The sequence below is a fragment of the Equus caballus genome, chromosome 7 (assembly GCF_041296265.1).
Source record: "Equus caballus isolate H_3958 breed thoroughbred chromosome 7, TB-T2T, whole genome shotgun sequence".
NCBI classification, from domain to species: domain Eukaryota; kingdom Metazoa; phylum Chordata; class Mammalia; order Perissodactyla; family Equidae; genus Equus; species Equus caballus.
This window is the reverse complement of record NC_091690.1, coordinates 13114398-13136982: the sequence shown is the minus strand read 5'-3', so window position 1 is coordinate 13136982 and position 22585 is coordinate 13114398. Positions and strand designations below refer to the sequence as shown.

At 39.5% G+C, this 22585-nt stretch overlaps 1 protein-coding gene across 1 annotated transcript; it reads left to right on the top strand.

The window, feature by feature from the left end:
- Positions 1-323: 323 nt before the first annotated feature.
- Positions 324-11994, top strand: MMP27 (matrix metallopeptidase 27). Its single transcript, XM_014741394.3, has 10 exons — positions 324-457; positions 1308-1546; positions 2689-2837; positions 2929-3057; positions 7206-7367; positions 7544-7664; positions 8928-9058; positions 9890-10049; positions 10601-10704; positions 11659-11994. The coding sequence occupies exons 1-10, from the start codon at positions 356-358 to the stop codon at positions 11895-11897; spliced, it is 1536 nt and encodes a 511-aa protein (XP_014596880.1). The 5' UTR covers positions 324-355; the 3' UTR covers positions 11898-11994.
- Positions 11995-22585: the final 10591 nt, after the last annotated feature.

The window sequence follows — 22585 nt, the reverse complement described above, 5'->3', positions numbered from 1 at the left end:
CGCCACTCGAGATATTCTAGGGTTTCATTCAAAAGAATGTTATTTCATAAACTTTCAAGAATTTATGGATAGGAAAACCACCAGCTTGCAAAGACAAAAGTAAATTGGAAGCTGACTTCCGATTATAATGAATTCAATAATGAACAATGGCTATGTTTCCTAAGCAACTGTGGATCACGATTGCAAAACCAAGTCAAGCTAAGAAAAAAATAAAGCATATCATGACACACTTCATGGCAAATGTCCTTTTCTGTTATTAATTAAGGGATGATAGAGGCCAAGGCATGCCACGTCTCACTATTATTTTCTAAATTCTATGCAAACAGAACCAGGCTTCAACTGAGAAGAGGAAGGAATGAAGAGCCTTCTGCCTCTATGTTTGCTCTTTATAACATTTTCTTCTGCATTTCCTGTAGACCAAAAAATGGAAAATGAGGAAAATATGCAGCTGGCTCAGGTACTGTTTCGATAAATATTATTAACAACTATTAACAAAAAATTCATTCTGTTGACTGTCTTGGGACCTAAAAAGACAGCAAATTCCTATAAAAGAGTCCTGAACTTTCTTGTAAGAAGGAGCTGCTTTTTGGTTCCCTTGCCCTAAGGACCTCAAAGAACTGTGTGAGGGGTGGAGAGCAGGGGCGGGGTAGAGGAAAAGGCAGGATTTGCTACAACTTTAAGCAATGTTTACAAATGAGGAGATAGTGAGAGGAGAAAGAGGACAGCGCTGTAAGAAATGGAGGTCTCTATAAAAGCATTTCAATAACAACCAGGAGGACCCAACTACAATTTGGAGCCCTTATCTCTTTATGCATGAATAATACATTGCTTTGAGATTCCCGCTAAAAATTAGTCCAGTTAACTTGCCCTATTTGATTAAATTCATTAAATTTGTGAAATGAATAATCACCTATTTCTTCTAGAATTTGTTTCAAGGAAACATCAAAATGAAAATAATAGCAAAAATTTGTAAGATATGTGATCATTTAACACATAGAAATAGCTTGATTCTCCTCTGTGGAGGTTTGAATTTTTATAGGCTTTGTGGTTTGGCCAACTCGGGTCACGCATAGCTCAACCAGTCCTTGAAAGTTAAAAAAATGAGGTGACTCCTTCCTTTCCTCTCTGTTTCCTTCTTTTCTTCTTTCTTCCCTCACTCCTTCCTTCCCCTCATTACCTATTTCCTTTTCTTCTCCGAACTGTCAAAAAGGATTTCAGACAATTTTGTTGTAACCTGAGGTGAAGATTTGCTCTCTTGTAGTTTGTGCCTTTTTTTTTCTTTTTTTTTTTTTTGTCTTTTTGCTCAGGCATATCTCAACCAGTTCTACTCTCTTGAAATAGAAGGGAGTCATCTTGTTCAAAGCAAGAACAAGAGTCTCATAGATGGCAAAATTCAGGAAATGCAAGCATTTTTTGGATTGACGGTGACTGGAAAACTGGATTCAAACACTCTTGAGATCATGAAGACACCGCGGTGTGGGGTGCCTGATGTGGGTCAGTATGGCTACACTCTCCCTGGGTGGAAGAAATACAACCTCACATACAGGTAATGCTTCTAACCACTTATTTCCCCTTAATCCAAAGAAACATGAATAGAATCTCCAAGGATCAAAAATAATCATGGGTTATTTTACCAAGCACTTCCTATGTGCACGGCACTTTATAGATTTCATTCATTCCGTCCTCCCAACAAACTTGTGATGTGGGCACCGCTGTTATTACCACCTTAAACAAAGAGAAACTGAAACAACAGATTATTTACCACAGTCAAGGTTACATAGCTCTTGTCAGCAGACTGGCTCTGGCAGAGATCCTCTAATCTTTGGCCTCTGCCAGCTCCAAATAGGCTCAGGACCTGAAGCACTGCCATCCGATTGCAGATGCTTGAAGGTACAGATGCAGTGTGCTCAAGAGAAAATGAGAAGACCCTGGAGCACAACCAGTTCATGTTAGAGACGTGTGTGAGTTAGAGTTGTCAAATCTCAGACGGACTCCGGAGTGAAGTATGGAGTGCTTTGTCCCCAGACATCTCAAGCAAAGAGGGCTGGCTCATTGGCAGAAAGAGGATGAAGTGTGTCCGTGACCTGAGATAGAAATAGTGACCTTGACCACCACTCTACAGCCCTCCTGGCTGGCCCTAGAGAGTTTCTGATAGTTCTTCCTTCATCTTACTGAGCCTTAGGTATTGAGATGAAAATAGGTTTAGGAAGACAAATATAAACAGGAGGGAAATCTTTTCCTGAGTAACTACCTTTTTGTGGCTTTCACGTATTTATACTCTTAATACATGACACAAGACTGATTCCCACAAGCCATCCGAGAAAATAAATCTCAATTCTTTTTAGAACATATTTATAATGCAGTTATATACACAGCAAACACATACATGAAATTAATGCTCTCCCACTCAGGGTATGATCTTAGGGAAGTTATTTAACCTCTTTGAATCTCATTTGTTAAAGTGTTATAACACTCCCTGATTAATAGGGCAGATGAGAGAACTGATTTATATAGCATTGTAAAAGTGCTTTATTTAAACAGTAAAGTATTATACAAATGTAAGAATAACACCACACCAAAAGTTGCTGCAGCATATGATTGATGAAATAGAAATGATTTTCTTTTTGTAGTATATTTGCATACATGCATGTATAAGCACAAATTGATATATTTTTGTTAATTTTTAAGAATCATGAACTATACGCCAGATATGGCACGAGCTGATGTAGACGAGGCTATCCAAAAAGGTTTAGAAGTGTGGAGCAAAGTTACTCCACTAATGTTCACCAAGATTTCCAAGGGGATTGCAGATATCATGATTGCCTTTAGGACCCGAGGTAAGGTTTTCAGCAGAGGGAAATATATGGCTATATTCATCAGGAGCTTTGAGGAGGCTGATCTCTTTTTCCCCCATGAATTGTATCTCAGTCCATGGGAGATGTCCTCGTTATTTTGATGGCCCCTTGGGAGTCCTCGGCCATGCCTTTCCTCCTGGTCTGGGTCTGGGTGGAGACACTCACTTCGATGAGGATGAAAATTGGACCAAGGATGGAGTAGGTGAGTTCAATTTCTTTATGAACAAAATTTAGTATTCTAAAGAATCCCTGAAAAGAATAGCTTTGCAACTAGTTGCTTTTTACTTCCCAATTTCCCCACAATTTTCCGTATTCTAAGATGACATGGATGAGTTTTCAATATCTGTCCAGACAATTGTGCTTGTACAGTTGAGAGCCTTAGGCATACAATACCCTCATAAAACTTCTAATCCTCTTATGAACAGAACATTCTTCACTTACTCATACATTCGTTCATACATCCACAATGCCTGCAGTTCCACTATGTGCCTGCAACTATGCAAGGTGTTGTATGGACCACAAAGTTGTACTACAAAAGTTCCAGCCCTTCAGAGGTTTATGATCTTGTGTGGCATATAAGGCCTAGGTTCGCATACAACCATACAAAGCAGAATGTGCTGTGTGCTGTACCAATGGGAAAAGTCATCTGTGGCTTAAGGATTGAAAGACGACTCTAGGGAGGTGGTAATTTTGAGTTAGTGATCGAAGGATGGTGTGTGGGTTCATGGCCCATAGAAGGACTATTTATAATCATGAACTTCCTCTTCTAACTCTTGCCCATCCATCAAGGAATCAGACCCTAACCTTTATATTTGACCTGTTCTTTGAAACCAAGTGGTTTGACTTTATTTCTCTTAATGAACCTCTCTGGCACTGAAATAAGAGATATTTTATTACTTTTCAAACAAAAAAACAAAACTTTGCTACAGTAAAAGTATGTGTACCAATCAAAGGAGCAGGCTGAGTAGACTCAGGTCCTCCCCACTTTGTTTTTCTATCATTGACAACAGTCATCTTGGGTCTGCCGTTTGGTTTCCAGGGTCCCAGGAAAGCAGAAGGCGTGGCTCTGCTGATGGGTGGTATAGAAGGTCACAGTTCAGTCCTGACCAAGTAACTCCAGATAGTCTATAGATCAGTTTTATAGTTTCTGCGAAATTGAAAGCCTGTAACTCAAAATGGTCTGTGGCCACTCATTGCTAAGTCTGAACATGTGATGTAATTGTTCTTCTTTTGCTAGTGAACAAGGAAGGTAAAGAAGTCAGTATGACTGGACTTCAGGCACCAGAGGAACTCTGGGCTTGGTTGCTGCCACTGCTAAATGAGTTAGTATCATAGACAAGAGGACGAAGGAAGTAGGATGACACTGTCATCCAAACAATGGAGGAATTGAATGGACCATGACTGCTTTTTATCTTCTGCTGAGACATGTCCCAATATTTCTTTGGATTTGGGCTACAGGCAGTGGATATGTTCAATCAGGCAGTTATAGGAAATATCCTAGTGCTTGCCAAAATCAGGATAACTCTCCTTGCTCAGCCAGGCTTTATTTTCCCATCTAGAGGCAGAGATTACTCCAAGAGTTCACTGGGGGTTTCTTTTATCTCTATTAAATCCAATACTCAGTCGTAAGTACTATTATCCACACTGCTCCAAGCTCTCTGCCAAGGGGGATGTTTGGGGTGGATTATCAAAAAGTGCAAAGAGCCCTGGGCCCCAAGTTGGCAAAAGTTGCTTGAGCAAGGCAGGGGATAAATAGAGGCCTCCAACAAGTTCTGGGTGGATAACCAGGCAACATGCCAAAATGGCTGTCTTCCAATTGCTTTGTTGCATTCCCTCAGGGTCTAAAATGCGGGCCCCAGGGAACACCCAATCGTGTAACTTTTAGCTCATTGACGTAAAAGAGAAAACATTTTCCTCTTCTCTAATAAAAACACAAAACCTCAAGCAAATGTAATCTTCTATAAAACTGGGATTTTTTTAATAGGAAAACTGTCAATAATATATAATATATGATTATCTCCTTCCTTGGAATATGTAGGCTTTCCCTATAGAAAGGGTACAAAAGACTTAGTGTAACTTGCTTAAGGGCAATAGTCATAAGTCATCTGCTAATGCCACTACTTCCTAAGGGAAGGACAAGTCATTGCGTGGTAATATCAAAGGAGTTTAAGCATATAGAGAGATTTTCCTGAGAATCTTTTAAAGCGAGGGCAACGTCAAGCCTGTGTGTGAGTGTGTATGTGCTACACACACACTAAACCACTGAAACAGGCCTTACAGGTGCATGTGTGGTGATATGGCAAGAGCAACCAAGGTCTGACCTTGATTTCTTTCAGGGTTTCCCATTTACTCCCTGAGGGACCCTGGGTAAGTTAATTACTTTTCTTACTCTGTTTCTTTGTCTGTAGAATAAGGATAATGCCCTTCTTGCAGGAAGATAACAGAAGTTACCCATAAGGAAAGTGAAAACATCTTGCAAAGAACTTGCCCATAGGGAACATTCAGAAATTGTTTTAACATTGATAATTATGTTGGTGATTATTAGCATTGATGATGATGATGATTAGAGTGATTTATATATTTAATAACATCTCCAAGACAGCAGAGAAGTTATCTTTTTCCTACAGTATCATATGGCCTATAATACTGTCAGCACATGATAGACGCTCTGCAAATTTTTGGTAAATGAAGTCATTCAACAATGCTTTACTCAAAACCCACTATGACACAGGCTCTGTCATAGAAATGGAGTGTGCAACAGTGTACGAGACACAGACCTTGCCCTAGGTTTACAGTCTAGGGAGCACACACAACCAAATGGAAATTCCAACCAACATGATCAACACTGGGCTAAAGGGAGCTATAACCATATAATAGGAGCACACAAAAGAAATTCCAACCCAAATGCAGAGGTCAGGGGAGGAAGTGATGCCAAATCTGAGACCTGAAGGCTAAGCAGGAACCAGAAGGCAAAGTGGAGTAGACAGTGTTCTGGACAAAACAACCTAACCAAATCAAGTATTAGAAATGTTGTGGAATAGAAGGCTAAGTGGTGAATAAGATTCAGACTGCAGAGGGTCTTGAAAGCCAAGATAAAGATTTGGACTTCATATAGATGACCTGAGTTTCAATTATTCTTTCAAAGAGTCACTTGTCCCATCCCTTATCCAAAACCACACCCAGTGACATTGCCAGTCAGACAAGGGGCAGCAGCAAAGGCTAGAGCAGAAAAGCACGAAAGGCCATGAAATAATCGTTTGCCATTCATGTTTATTTTGTGCAAACATCACCGGACAAGTCTTCATCATGAAAGGCTCAGACTTTTCCCGAGGATCCACAGGCTTAGTTGCAAGTCCAAAGACAGTCTTTTATATTTAGAACCTTACAGACTAGTGGGAGCAAGAGAGATAAAAAGGCAATTCCACCAGGCATGCTAAGACTTCTGGTATGGGTGAGTCCGGGGTACTGTGGTCTTGTGTAGGAGATGCATCTAATCATTCTTCCATCCAAATAAACACATGGATGGAGATCCAGCAACCATTATTAAGCACCCACTATGGATAAGCAGTTTAGCAGTCACCAGGAATAAAAGATGATTAAGACACAGTCCCTGTACTGACAGGGTACACAGCTTGGTGAAGGAAATAGACAACACAGTCCCTTATGTGCTATGACAGAATTATCACTGAGTCTATGGAAGCCCAGAGGTGCATTTAACACAGCCTGGATAGGAGCTGGAGAGATAAGGGAAGCCTCATGAAGGAGATGACTCTAGAGGGGATTTCTGAGGAAGAAGTAGGATAAGTAGGCAAAAAGGAGGTGGGAGAGATAATATTCTGGGCAAAAGAGATGGAGATATTAAGACAGAGAGATTAGAAAGAACGTGATATTGATGAGAAATGCAAATGATTCAATATGGCCAGCTCATGGAATATGAAAGTTAAAATATGAGGCTGGAAAAAAGGCAAGGATAGATCATGGAGAGCCATGTTAAGATATTTGCATTTTATTCTACAGCCAATGGATAACCTTGGAAGAATATACGTAGGAAAAACACGATCACATATAGGATAACCTAGCAACAATCCAAAACTGATGGTTAAATACTATCCATTCTGAAACACCTGTTTCCTGCCATTTGCTTCCTTTAGGTCATATTTCTCCATGATGTGACTAATATCAGTTATTAGTATTGAAACCTTTCCCAGATAAATGATGGTGCATTTGTTACAAGAATTACCTGCTGGATGGCAAGCCCTTTCTTGTTTCCCCTTAGTTACTTCCTAATCTCAGATGCAACCCTTCTCCTTTTGATTGATTCATGTATTCGTGTTTTCTGTTTTTGTTAAGGGTTCAACTTATTTCTCGTGGCTGCTCATGAATTTGGTCATTCACTGGGGCTCTCTCATTCCAATGATCCAACAGCTTTGATGTTCCCAAATTATGTCTCCCTGGATCCTAGCAAATACCCACTTTCTCAGGATGATATCAGTGGAATCCAATCCATCTATGGTGAGCAACATCACAAATCTGAATATATGTGAACTAAATAGGAAGCTTTCCAGAAAGGAAGTTGAGAAACTCACTTCTTGAAATTTTATGAAGAAAATATTCACTTGGGTAAGATCCTTCTGTAGGTATTTCCACATGCCTTCTTAATTCACTGTGGTATTTCTTTTCCATCACAGGAGATCTACCTGAGACACCTACTAAGCCAAAAGAACCCACTGTACCCCATGCCTGTGACCCTGATTTGACTTTTGATGCTATCACCACTTTCCGCAGAGAAGTAATGTTCTTTAAAGGCAGGTAAACCCATTCCCTTAAGCTCTTCAATTTCCTACGAAGACTTTTCTTTTCAAGAGATTTAGGGATAAAGAGGGAGTCATGGGGATCGTGAGAATGTGTGCCTTTTACTGTCCATTTTACAACTCCTCATACTGTTTGAATGTTTTACTATGAGTCTATATCCTACATGTTTGATAAATTAATTTTTAAATGTTTTTAAGCAAATTTCTAAATTGCCATTGTTTAAGAAGGTGAAGTAGAGTCTACTTTCGGTGACTTCTTAGCTAAAATAATACACCAATCTCAGTGACATGTTGGAGTTGACTTATAACATTTCAGGATCCAGTTGTTAAATTTTCCAGAATTTTGTAAACCAGTTCACATTGCTTTGGTGGCTTAAAACCGGCCATGGTTGGAGTATTTACACCCTGGAAATCATCAAATGATAAAACTTAGGTCTTTTTCCTGCCTGGAGAGCCAGTTGTTAAACACATATCAATAGACCATTCCCTAATGTTACATCAATAAAGCGTTAGTGGGAAACCTCTTCTCTCACTATGTATAATTTATAGGATTTAAATTGCAGCATGGTATGTCAGTTACGTATTTCATGATCATATTTTCAGAACAAAGCATCAGGACATACACCATCTAACAAGGATATAGGGGCAAAGGGAAAAATATTTTAAATCAGACTCCTTCCACCCACAGCTGTATAGAACTGTAATGACATGCTGTCACTACCATGCCCCCAACAGCAGAGGCTGAGAGACTGCTTGTCAGGAAGGGGTTGCCAGCATGAGAAGGGAAATGGAATACAAGGACTTTCAAGTCTCATTCATAGACTCAGAACTTTACAGCCAGAAGGAAAAATCTGAGGAAATGTTTTGCCATGCCCGTGATAACATTTCTTCATTCTAGCAAACATCAGCACTGAAAAGTTCTTCTCAGAATACTTGAGGTTGGCTTAGAATATTGGGTATTGCTACTTCGGCAGAAACAAGGCCATTGAGCACAATGAGAACTTTTTATGATATTTCCGTGGACAGTTTGCTACTCTAAGTACCCAAGAGAGTAGGCACAGGCATGTCCAGACCTTGGTGGCCCAAAGGGTAGAACAGAACTCACAATCCCCTAAACTTGCGGGGGAAAATTGTGTGAATGCTCTGAATTGTATGAGGAAAGTACCAACTCAATAGATAAAAGACAAGCCTATGTTCGCAATGTTTTCGTTGAAATAGACATATACAGGCTGTATATGTAAAGTATGTTTTTTTAACACAGGTACCTATGGAGGATCTATTATGATATCACCAATGTTGAATTTGAATTAATCTCTTCCTTATGGCCATCTCTGCCAGCTGATATTCATGCTGCATATGAGAACTCCAAAGATAAGATTCTGGTTTTTAAAGGTAGCTTTGCCCATCGTGATTCCTCTTCTCCCTCTGGATGCCTGAACTGGTCTGTGGGTATTTTGCGGCAAGGAGCTTAATCTTCATGCATGAGCCAAATGGGCAGGGCTTCTGCCTGACCTTAGACTCCTATCACAAAGAACCACTATCCAGGGTTCTCTGTGGCTGTGAACGTAAACACCATCCCAATTGCACATGAGCTAAAAGAACCTGTATGACAAAAACTAAAAAACAGTCTTTTTTCTGTCAAATAAAGGTAACCTATCTCTCTTCTATACTTCTTTTTTGCTAGGGTTGCCAGATTAGGAAAATGAAAAAATTGGATGCTTTGAATTTTGGATAAACAACAACAACAAAAAAATAGTGTAAATATATCTCTTGCAATACTTTGGATATACTTGTACCAAAAATTAGTCATTGTTTATTTGAAATTCAGATTTAACTGCTATCTCCTATTTAATTTAGCAACCCTAGTTTTTACATGGATTTCATCAGATTACTTACCTTTGAGAACACTTAGGTATTGAAATTTAGGAGAACATGCCCAAACATACTTGACTGTTTTGTCAGAGTTAGAAAAGCAATCAACACAGTGAAGCCAATTGACATGGGTATGAACACTATTAACTATAGGTATATATTATTTGTGTTCTATTAACAATAGAAGCCAGCTAAAGAAAGTGGCAAGAATAAGTGGAAAAGTAAGATTACTAAATCTTTAAGCATTGAACCTGAGAGAAACTAATTATCTAATTATTTTCAAACTTCTTAAGACATCTATTTCTCCCTCTAGGAAATAGATCGGAAGATAACCACTTTCTCTCTTCCCAGATGACAACTTCTGGATGATCAGAGGATATGCTGTCTTGCCAGATTATCCCAAATCCATCTATACACTTGGCTTTCCAAGACACGTGAAGAAAATTGACGCAGCTCTCTATGACCACAACACAAGAAAAACCTACTTCTTTGTGGGCATTTGGTGCTGGAGGTAAGTTTACAGAAAATTGACTCCATTTTATTCTGGATAAAAATATCCACATAGCATCATTTTAACACAGGCAAAAATAAAACTAACCTACAGTCTTCTTAAAGTAATTATGTTGAAAGCAATTTCAGGTGATGACATTCATCAAACAAAAGAACGTTTCAATGAGTCCAAAGATCTTCCTCCAACTTAAAAAATAAAGATAAGGTAAAATAATAAAGCTGGTGAGGCCAACCAAATTGCCAATGGCCAACATACCAGTCAAAATTTGTGAAACTCCGAGCTGAGCCCTCACATTGATTGACCAGTTACTCAGAATAACATCAGTCTGGCAAATGATGTGGGTTCTTTACCTTATCATTTCTTGTTTTCAAGACACTATAAATGATTCAACCAAACATAATCTTTGGCATATTTTTATTACTGATCCAATTAGTTTTCCTCTACTAGCCTACTTTTTCTCCACATCCTCACTTGACTCCAAGCTAGCCAGTAGAAGAATTAAGCTCCCAAAACAAAGATCCCCTGGAAACCTTCCAAATCCATGTCTCCAGGTATGATGAAGTGACCCAAACCATGGACAAAGGGTATCCACGGAGGGTGCTAAAATACTTTCCAGGAATTGGTCTCCGAGTTGATGCTGCTTTCCAGCATAAAGGTAAGCCGCAATGCCTTAACGATTAGGATACTTGGAAGACTTTACTGACTGTGAAGGAAGACAGCACAAAAACTTAATATCTCAATTTTAATGTGATTTAACTACTCTTGAGCACAGGTAATAATTAACTTTAACCCTTTGGGCATTATCACAAACTGAATCAGTAAGTCCTGAATTATGTTCTCCATTACACTATCTCAAATCTATGCCAAAAGTACCAAAATTAGTTTTACTTATCATTGATCCAAGATACCCCCTAAAAGACAACCCCTGAAGAGTTTTAATTGTGAAAAACGACGAAGCACATGAACTGAACAGTGATTCTCAAACTATAATGTACATAGTTTAATATGCACAGCTTGGGGTTTGTGTGCAAAATTATAGTTTCTGAGGCAGTAGGATTGTGGGTAAGCTCTGGGAATCTACAGTTTTAAAAGAATCTCAGCTAATTTAATGTACCAGTCCAGCTACTATATCTTCAAAGAAAAAAACCTAGACCATGGAATAAGTAGGAGTCTAAAAATGTTTTTGAGTGATACAATCTTTTATTCCAATGAAATCTAATACAGAATGTCAAAATCTAAAACAGATAAAGCAGAGCAGCTCTAGAGAAATGAGGATGGAGGGCCTAAGGCCATACCCACAGGGGCCTTCTTCTCCCCCTCCCTGAGATGCTTTTTTGAAACCTAGTTTGAGAACCTCTGGCAAAAACCACAGTCTGGCTAAAAAGGTAGTAAGCTCCTTGAAATTCATTTCATGTGTTGGCTTCTTCCTCAAGGAAATAAAGTAATATTTCTCATGTGACAGGAGTAAAGTAAAATGTATCTATATAATTACACAAGTTTCTTTTCTCTCCATAATGTTCAATTATTTTATTCAATATTCATAAAATTAAAGAGTATGCAACCATTATATAGTTGTGCCAGATAACTAATCATGATTCTCTCTCTCTAGGATTCTTCTATTTCTTCCGTAGATCAAAGCAATTTGAATACGACCCTAGGGCAAAGAACATTACCCGAATGATGAAAACCAATACTTGGTTGCAATGTAAAGAACCATCAAACTCATCATCTGATTTTAGTATCAGCAAAGAAGTACATTCAGGAGGACTGGAGACGTTTTATCATAAGAACTTGAACTTGCTTATTTTCAGTATTGTTCACATGCTAAAAAAAATCTACGGTTATTAATAAATTCATAGTCCTAAAATAAACCTCCAGATGTTTTTTAATCTGAACTTTGCTTCAAAGTAGAATAGAACTATTCTTTAACATCGAGTTGCCAGTCCTAGTTTTAAATATCTATTGGATAAAGATTCAACAGCTATTTTGAACTGCCTGATTCGTTTTACAGGAAGCTACCATGTATAAACAAAACTCTCATTGTACTTTAAGCCTATTTTATGCTTTGTGCACTTAAAGAAGGAAGCCATGTGTCTTATAACAACTAAATACCGAAGATATTTATTAAACCAATCGTTAGCATTCTAGTTTCTCTGCACCTTTGGAGTTGGAGAGGCCCAATAAACTGCATTCCTCATCCTGATCCATGTTCTGAACCCACTGAAAAATAACAAAATGCCACTTCATTACTGATAAAGATCATATTGGAGAGTGTATCTGTGGGAGAGCAAGTTTCCTAATATGAAATGTTAGAATGAGACATAGTTACCCATAAATCATGAGAAGAACTGGAAAGTACCAGGCCTCCCCAAGAACGGGAGCTCCCTACAGGCTGCATGGAGCCCAAGGAGAAAGACACAAGGATGGAGCTACATGTGCCCAGTTTCTGCTCTCAAATTCACCAGTCAAATAAGTTATTTCACCTCCCAAAGAGAGGAGTGAGTGCCTAGAGGGAGGCAGGAAGTGTTACACTAGAGGTGATCCCCCAACAATTAAAGAACAAGCAGGAGTAGGAAAATAGTGTTCCCTCCAACTCCCCCAAACATAGACCAATGAATTTATCCATTCCTTTGAGAGTTTAAAATCGAGTTTTGTGCACACTGATCTCATATACAAGGAATGTAGATGGTAGTTAGTCTGTGGGTGGTGAACAAGATGTAGCCCACACAGAAATCAAAATATAAGTATGTACACCTGACGTTTACATAATATTATAAGCCAATGTTACCTCAATAAAAATAAATAAATAAACTAATAAATAAGAAATGCGGAAATTTCCTCCCTGTGTTTGGTCACATGATATATGGATATATTGGATATATGGTCACATGAACCTAAACCTATAGGTGGAAAGTCCCTGTCCTCTTTGTTACACCATGTATTAATTGTGTTTCCAAATTCTTATGGTTAGGTTTTACCTTTACACCCTCAAAGCTAAATTCTTATCAAACTTATTCATAAATTTTTTTACCCAGAAGATGGGAGATTGTCAGTAGAATTTGATGCTGATGAGTGGAAAGACTGAGCAGGTGTCAACTGATAGAAAATAAGCATAGAAAATCTCAGGAATTCCTACAGCTAGTCCCCCACTGACGCATTTTCCCTTGAGTTCCATGTTCCCAGATTCCTAAAAGAAAGAGGTATAGAAAAGAGTTATTGCATGTTTGAAACAGACAGTAAATCTTAACAAGTACAGCTGAACGCCTAGAATGTAGTAGATGGTAGGTTAATCTTTCCAAAAAATAGTGGTAGAATGATCAAATATCCACACATATTAAAAAAAAGAACATTCATCCTTCCTTCACACTGTTCACAAAAATTAAAAATGAGCCATGGACCTCTAAATGGAAGAATTAAAAATATAAAACTTTTAGAAGAATATAATTTTAAAAATTTTGTGGCCTTGAATTAAGCAAAGATTTTTAGATAAAACATAAAAATCATGAACCACAAAAGAAAAAATTGATGAATTAAACTTCATCCACATTTAAAACCTTTGCTCTTCAAAAAAACAATATTAAAAGAATTTAAAGTCAAGCCACACATTGGGAGAAAATATTTTCAAAACATATATCTGATAAAGAATTTGTACCCTAAATATATAAAGAATTTGTGTAACTCAAAAATAAAAAGACAAACATCTCAATTTTTTTAAATGGCCAAAATATTTGCTATATAAGTGGCAAATAAACACATGAAAAGACGTTCATCGTTAGGGAAATACTGATTAAAACCACAATGAGATACCACTACATACCAAAATAGTTACAAGTAAAAAGACTGAAAATATCAAATGTTGACAAGATGTAGAGTAACTGGAATTCTCTTAGAATGCTGGTGAGAATGAAAAATGATACAGCCATTTTGGAAAACAGTTTGACTACTTCTTATAAAGTTAAACATACTCTCACCAAGTGACCCAATGACCCGACTCCTAAATATTTATCCAGGAAAAATGAAACACATTCACATAAACAGTTCCACATAAACTTTATTTGTGATAGCTTTATTTATGATAGCTAAAACCTGTAAACGACCCAAATGTCTATCAATTGGTGAATGGATAAACAAACTGCAGTACATCCAGACAGTGGAAAACCAGCAATAAATGACCTATCCATGCAATAATACGGATGAAGCTCAAAAGCATTATGGCAAATGAAAGAAGCCAGACATTAAAGACTACATATCATATGATTCCATTGTATGAAAAATTAGAAAAAGCAGAACTATAATAATAGAAAGCAGATCACTGGCTGCCAGGGGCTGGAAGAGGAGGAAGGGATTGACTACAAAGTAACACGAGTGATGGAAATGTTCCATATCATGATTATGGTAGTGGTGACCTTACTGAATACATTTTTTAAGACGATACACACAAAATTAGTGAATTTTATTATATGTTAATTCTTCTTCATTATCACCATTTTATAAAAGTAGTGTAGCTTAGTACTTAACATGTAGTAGATTCTAAAATGTTGGTCAAAATTGCCTTGTTTCCTTGCATCTATTCTCAATTCTGTGAGTTATATTAAAGATTTATAAGTATAACCCAGAGGGCAGGTGATATCACTCATCCTTTGAAATTTTAATAAACTTGACTTCCAAAATCCTATGGGGATTCTAAGGCTCTCCACCAAGCAATTGGGAGGACAAAAATTCTTAAGGTCCTTTAGCCATCCCACCTCCCAAGTCACCTCCCCAGCCACTTCTCCCCAGACTTCAGCCCCCTGCTCCTCTGTCTGATCTGCTCCGCCCTCTATGAGGAACCCCAGTTCCCATTTATTTATTTTTCTTTTTAAATATAAAGCAGATATGCTGCAACTTTGTTTTATTGTCTCTTAAACGTGCCATCAGGGCCTCCCTTTTCTTGGAAAAGCAGCTTAACAGGTGTTTTTTTTTCTCCTAGAGAAGAACATCAAAATACACTTTCACCTTGCTTCATAAGGAAGACATTTTAATTTCCCTTTGCTAGCTCAGAGGTTGGGTAAGGGTGTGGGCTCTGGAGCCAGACTACCTAGGCTTGTGGCCCAGTTCCTCCACTTAGTAGCTGTGGAAACTTGAGCAAGTGTCTGACCTCTCTGTGCTTCAGTTCCTCCATTTGTGAAATAAGGATAGTAAGAGACCTAGGTTCTTAGGGTTGTTCAGAGTCTGCACAATGGTCACGTACCGCATGCAGAATCAGTACCTGAGGCTTAGTAAGCGCTCAATAAGTGTGAGCCATCATTATTATAATTCAGTAAGTTAAGCAATTTATCCAAAAGTACAAACAACTGGAAAAACTAGAAGCCAATCTCAGTTTCTCAAAATTGGAATAAAATATGATCCAGTTCTTTCTCTGCTGTACCATACACTTACTGGGAACAAGTTAACTAGAACAACAAACTTTGTTCCAGTTTGCTGTGTCATTTCTGGTTTTCTCAAGGGCCTGTGATCAGGTCTTGAAAGAAAGAAAAGCTTAAAACACAAGCATGAACAAGACTGTGTGGACAATAGTTATTCATTTTGGTGATGTGAGCAGCTGAGATGTAACAGAAATGAATTCATACAGAGAGAACATATTTGAATTTCTTCTTGCCTGGGGACAAAGAGAGAAACTCATCATAACCTTTCTATTGTTCATCATGGGAGGACTCTCCTAAGAGGCTCACTTGAATGAGTCATTTGTCCCAAAGGAAAACAGGATTATTATTATATTTTTTTTTGGTCTTAAAGTTATTTTAAACACATGACATATCTTTCAGCTGAAATTCAGTCCCTTGTTTTTCTTCAGATATAGAGAATCTTAAAAGGAAGATCAGTAGCTAAAAAATATCTTTAACATACTTAAACTGGTCACAAAGTCATAAATTTTAGGTCTACATTCACTCACTACCCAGATACCACTATCTATCCAAAGTTTCCACAGGAAAATAAAAATCCAGCTATTCTTGATATGAATCATTTAGAATTTGATCTCTAGGAGACACCAAGAAAATACAAACAAGATAGTCAACAATGAACTTAAGACTTCCTTAAAGTAGAAAGTTTCCAGAACACAGAAATGTTTCTGTCAGAACACGATTTGGTTTCATGCAGTATTTATTGCCTAACTGACCATAAAGCCAGATTTGGTTTTAATCTTTTTTTTCTCCCCAAGTTCCCCCAGTACATAGTTGTATATCTCAGTTGTGGGTCCTTCTAGTTGTAGCACGTAGGACCCCTCCTCAACATGACCTGATGAGCAGTGCCATGTCCGCTCCCAGGATGCGAACCGGCGAAACTCTGGGCAGCCGAATCACAGTGTGCGACCTCAACCACTCGGCCACGAGGCCAGCCCCAGGTTTTAATCTTGAGATTTAATAAAATAATGATTTTTGTCCATTTTTTCCTGAATTATAGTGTTCAATTTTATTAGTAATAAATAGTACAAGCATTTATTTTCAAGGTTGTTTTATTTTTTTGACAAACTGAGTTCAAAGTTTCAGGTTTCCTGAACTATTTTTTAGAACTTAAAAGAAAAAAAGAACCAAATAGGGAACATTTCAACTGGACAAATTCGTGAAGATGAAAGGACAAGTAAATGAGGCTAAAAGCCCTCAGGAAATACGATACTAGGGATTTGAAGCAATCACGTATGAAAATGCACCGTGAATTGTACTGCTCTTCAAATGAATGTGATCTTCTCAGGAGTCTTGTGTTGGAAAAGCTGTTGAGACAGATTTCAACTGACTGGCACCATATTTTTTCACATGACACTTACCTTGGTATTGTAATTGTTAATCAGTCTCTTTTATTCAATATATATTCATTTAGCGCCTGCTATAGTAGACTCACTGCCTGCTGAAGCATATTGTCTCATTCAACAAATATCTATCGAGTGCCTACTAGGAGTCAGGCACTCTTTTAGGAGCTGGGGCTACAGGAAACAGCAAAGCCCTGACTCCATGGACCCTATATTCCAGCCAAGGTAGAGAAGCCACAAATAAAAAGTTGTAAATATGGCAAGGATGATAAATGCTCTGAGGGAAAATAGAGCAGGTTGTGCCAGGGCCAGGCCTGTTTGCCTCTGGATTTGTTCCCCTGCTCCGAAGGGGTGGTGGGTGCTGCCCCCTGCAGGCTGTGCACGGGCCTTGTGTTAGCCCGCGTCTGTGTGAGTTCATCCAACCAGAGGCACAGAGGGAGACCTGAGAACAGAAAGATGGGAGAAGCCGGGGCATCTCTCCCTCTTCCTCCCACGGCGGCATCTGTAGTGGTGGCTGCCTCTTCAGTGCTCCAGCTTCTACACAACTGCTATGGTTCCTTCTCTGGCCAGGTGATATAGGTGCCTTTCTCCTGCCCTCCTGGGGGGAGGAGGACTGGAAGTTTCTTTCTGTTTCTAACTTCTGGGTTGCTTCATTGTCTCCTCTGGCTTCTCGGCCTCTTCCATCACTCATAGAACTAATTTCTTGCATTAAATTGCCCTGTTTCAAATACGCAGAATGATTTCTGCTTTCCCGTTGACACTGGACTAATACTTCAAGTAAGGGGATAGAGAGAGACTGACAGACCCTGGTGTTTGGGGATGAATTACCGAGAGCTCTTAGTGAAGACCTGAGAACTAAATCTGAAGGAAGTGAGCAAGCAAACCATGTATGAGGAAAAGAAGGTTCCAGGAAGAACAGTTCAGTGCAAAGGCCCTGAGGCTTGCTTGAAGAACAGTGAAGAGGCTCCTGTGACTGGGGAGAAACTGAGGTAGGGGATGAAGGGAGGGGAAAGGAGATGAAGTCGGAGAAGTGGCAGGGAGACAGATCATGTAAGGTCTTATGGGCCATTACATAGACTGTGGATTCTAGAGAGATTTAAGAAGAGAAACAACATTATGATTTGGCTTGTATTTTAAAAGAATCACACTGGCTGCTCCGAGGACAATAAACTATAGAAGCAAAAGAGCAGAAACAGGAGATATGTTAGGAGGCTACTGCAGCAGCAGAGGATGGTAGGAGCAGTGAGAAATAGTCTGAGGGTGTATTTTGAAGGTAGGACAGAGGATTTGCTAATGGACTGGGTGTGTAGTGTGATATGAAGAGAGGAGTCAAGTATAACTCAACCTTTTTTTTCCAAACAACTGAAAGAATGGAGCGTCCATTCACTGAGGTGATTCAGTCTGGGGGAGGAACAAGATCAAGATATGCAGTTGGCAGTTGGATACATGGCCTGAAGTTCAGAGGAGAGCCTGAGCGTGGGGGTATAAATCTGGGAGTTGTCGTTGTGTGTAGACACAGGATTGGATTAGGTCACCTAGGCAGTGACCCAGACAGAAACAAGAAGAAATTGAGAACCCATCCCTCCCTAGTCATTAACGGATTAAAGATAAACTGTGTTGTACATTTTGATCCCACAGTAGTTCTGTTTAAGCACTTGGGCACATTCTTCCTGTTGGGTGTCCATTCTCCATGCTGTGTGCCGTGAGCTCACTACTTCACCCTGCATGACTCACCACAACTCTGAAGCCCTTCTAGTGGATTCTCCAAACCAGAGCGTGGCCATGTTGTACAGGACAGGGATGGAGGGGCAGAAGGGCACTAGCCCCTGACTTTCCAGATTTAAACAAAGTAGAACTCTCACATGAAATCATCTATGTCAACAATGTACATCATGGTTTTATTTAGTAGATATATAAAACGATGATACATTTTTCATCAATGTGGAAAATTTTACAAAATGAGAAAACTTCCATCATGCCATCCTGAGGAGAGACCTATTGTCTACGATGTAGGAGAACTCTGCCTCATCTCCTTGCTAAATCGTTTGCAAGCTGAGTTTCTGGCCTTGTGGTCTATTGAGACTTTATTTTAATAAGCATTATAAACATCATTGACATTTTTTCTTTTTTCATAAGAATGGAACTTATTTTAAGAAACAGCAAAAGAATCGATTCAGGAATTTAAAATTAGAGAGCCAGCCCTGAAGGCCTAGTGGTTAAAGTTCAGCACTCACCGCTTCGTCAGCCAGGGTTCACTTCCAGGTCACAGAACCACACCACCTGTCTGTCAGTCGCTGTGCTGTGGTGTTGGCTCTCATAGAAGAACTAGAATGACTTACAACTAACATATACAACCTTGTACTGGAGCTTTGGAGAGCAAGAAAAAAAAAGTTGAGGTTTCTCATCATCTTTGAAAAAAAAGAATTTAAATTTGGAAGGAACATTTCTGAAAAAAACTCACTTGATCATTTTCAACCTCAGTTATCGCCTTCGAATTAGGAAAACATCCTGCTTTCAGACCTAACTCCAGGTGGCAAGAACAGCACATTATCAGAATGGAGTACCTACCCTGTTGGAACGAAGTGGAAAATGAGTTCCTATATTGTGAAGCATCTGTCTTCATCATTAAAGATGGTTTATCTGCAAGCTAGTTCTAGAAGGACTCTTCAAATAATCATAGTAATGGTGACCATTTATTAAACCCAATTTAATTTAATTTAATTTAGTTGGTTACTTTATGGTATCTCTTTATCCTCATAACAATCCCATAAGGGTGGGTATTGTTGCATTTTATAAATGAAGAAATGGGGTAGAGAGATTACTTTTCTTGCCCAAGGTCACATGATAAATGTTAGGATCCAAATCCTGTCTCATATATTCACATTTGCAGTCTTCTCATAAAATATGACTGTCCTATCTATCATATGATATATATGAATGTCACTCTATCATGCCCTCTACTCGCCACCACTCAAAACAAAACAAAACAATACAAAACTTGTACGCATTTATCTGTTTACCTATAAGAACCTGATTCTCCTGTTCACCCCCAAACTTGCAGCAGTACCCAGCAGGCACCATTGCAACATGTTTCCCGGTTCTTCTGCAATATGTTTCACCAAAATGTTCTGATTTCATGATTGCTGTGGTTTATTTTCTCAATGTGTGTAAAGGAAAAAGAAAGAACACAGTACATTCCCCATTAAGCAATCCTACAACACACCAAGTGGCAAAAGATAGTAACCTAGGTTAGGCAGGACCCAATGGTGCCTGCATCCTTCCACGAAGACATTCCTGCTGAATACAATTGTCAAAGAGGTTCTGGGGAACCCGCCTGGGTCTCATCTCTCCAGCCTCTCTGCCTGGGACTCCCTTATTTCACAGTAATAAAAGTAACTAAAAATACTGATTTCCAAGTTATTTGTATAGGACAACATAAGCAATATATGACAAAAGTTTCTATTTCACTAATTATTTTCACATCCATGATCTTATTTGGCTCTCAAGATAACCCTGGGGAGGTAAGAAAGAAAATGCTGATGGTGACAAATCCATTTTACAGAGAAGAAAGTTAAGATACAATGAGCTGATAACATTGATGGAATTCATATTCAGATGCCCCGGCCAGTGGTTCTGTGTTCTTTTTACTACAACTCTTTTCTATGTAACATTCTTCGCCTCTCCAAATTTTTGTTGTTGTTGATGATGACTATTTGTTTTAGTCTTAACTGATTCCCTTCCTAAATGTAGGGACCATGCCTGAGGCATCTTTATATTTAGGGTAGTGTCTAATACCTAGGAGGCCTCAAGGAACATGTGTTGGATTGAAATTAATGACCTCGCAGTCTTATTTCCGTGATCTTGTTTGGGCCTTTGTATTCACTGCATTTATTCCAGAAGACACAAGCCTGGGGCACCAGCGGTGGTTTGGGGAATGGCCAAGTCCAACTCACTGCCTTGCAAAGAATAGGAGCATTCAGTAAATTTAAGATTTAACACCCAAAGCATAGCTGCCAGTCACCCCAAGGATTATGAAACACTGGAAACAGGTCATAAAATGGGAGCAAGTGTTCACAAAATCACAAAGCTGCAGCTTCCTTAAGATAGCACATATAAACACAGTTTTTTAACCTGAATGACCAAGATGCTGATGTTTCTTGGGGATGCTGCAGGTCATTCCTGAGCACCCTCCAGTTGGTGAGGACAGTCCTGAAGCACTCCCAGATCCTGCCTTCCCTTCTCCCCTGGGCTGGGCCTGTCCATGGTTAACCCCGGCCCCGGCCCTCAGGCAGAGTCCGGGCTGAGTCCCCCCACCTCTTATGCTGAGACCTGCCCACCTTTCTCCTTGGTTGCAACCACTGGGCAACCAACTGACCCTGGGCTGAGTGGGAGTTGAATTTGAACTGTCGGGCCCTCCTTTTCTTATTCCCCACTTTGGCTTTTCGTGGCCTTCACCTCACACTGTAGTAGCTTGATCTTAGCTCTTTGTTTCCTTCCCTTGAGGGAACCTGCAGGCTGATGTTGTGCCACTTATAACACCAGGCCTGGTTCCTCCAGGCCATCTTCTACTGCTGAAACTCCGAAACCCGCCTCCCACTCCCCGACAAGGGGGATAACTGAGCTCTTCTAACTGAGCTCCAGTAAATCTGCAAAGGAAAATGACTTCCATCTTTTAATACCTGTGCAGAAAGGACTACCTCTTCTCCTGGAAGATATAAAATGCATTTAACAATTTCTTCCTTAGAGCAGTAATTCTTAATCCCGGCTGCGTGCCTCAGCCTGCTTGGCTGCTATAACAGACTGGTGGCTGTAATAGACCTGGTGGCTGAAACAAGAGACATTTATTTCTCACAGTTCTGGAGGCTGGAAGATCAGGATGCCAGCACATCTGGATTCTTGATCAGAGTTCTTTTCCTGGTTGTGTCCTCATATGGCCTTTTCTTGGTATGTGCATGCAGAGAGAGACATCTCCTGTCTCCTCCTCTTTTTATGAGGATACTAATCCCATCATCAGGGCTCTACCCTCATGACCTAATCTAACCCTAATTACCTCCCAAAGGCCCCAACTCCAAATACCATCACTTTGGGGATTAGCATTTCAATGTATGAATTTGTGGGGATGCAAACATTCAGTCCATAATAATGACAATTAGGATCACTCGGGAACCTTTTTAAATTACTAATAATTAGGCTTCTTTATCTCAGACCAATTAAACCAGAATCTCAGGAGGGTGGGGCCCAAGATTCTGCATTTCTAACAAGCTTCCAGATGACACTGGTCCACAGACTTCCTTGGAGTAGCACTGACTTTCTAAAACAGTGGTTCTCAAATATTAGTGTGGATCAAAATTACCTAGAGGGCTTGTTACAATGTGGATAACTGGGCCCGCCCCTAGAGTTTCTGATTCAGTAGGTCCTGGGTGGTGCCTGAGAGTCTTCATTTCTAACAAGCTGCCAGGTGATGTTGATATGGCTGGTCTGGAGATCACACTTTGAAAACCACTATAATGTGCACTGCTCACCCCCTGCCCCACCCTCGCCCCGCTTGCCTTTTTTGTCCTTCTAACTCCATTGTGGCTACAATGGTAAAGACTTAAAAGCATAGAAAGCAAAACCTAGGAAGACAGGGAGAGAGCCCCTATCCCTTTGACTGTTCTGGGTCTGGTTGCATAAACTCAACTTCAGGATTTGGATCAAGGCAGCTGGCAGTCGCCTCTGTCCAACAGTGGGGACTGGTGTGTCATGTGTTTAC

Excerpts from the sequence above, each read along its gene's own strand:
- MMP27 (XM_014741394.3), top strand. The coding sequence starts at position 356 with ATGAAGAGCCTTCTGCCTCTATGTTTGCTCTTTATAACATTTTCTTCT. Across the intron at positions 3,058-7,205 it reads TTGGACCAAGGATGGAGTAG|GGTTCAACTTATTTCTCGTG; the intron begins GTGAGTTCAATT and ends GTTTTTGTTAAG. Across the intron at positions 7,368-7,543 it reads TGGAATCCAATCCATCTATG|GAGATCTACCTGAGACACCT; the intron begins GTGAGCAACATC and ends TTTCCATCACAG.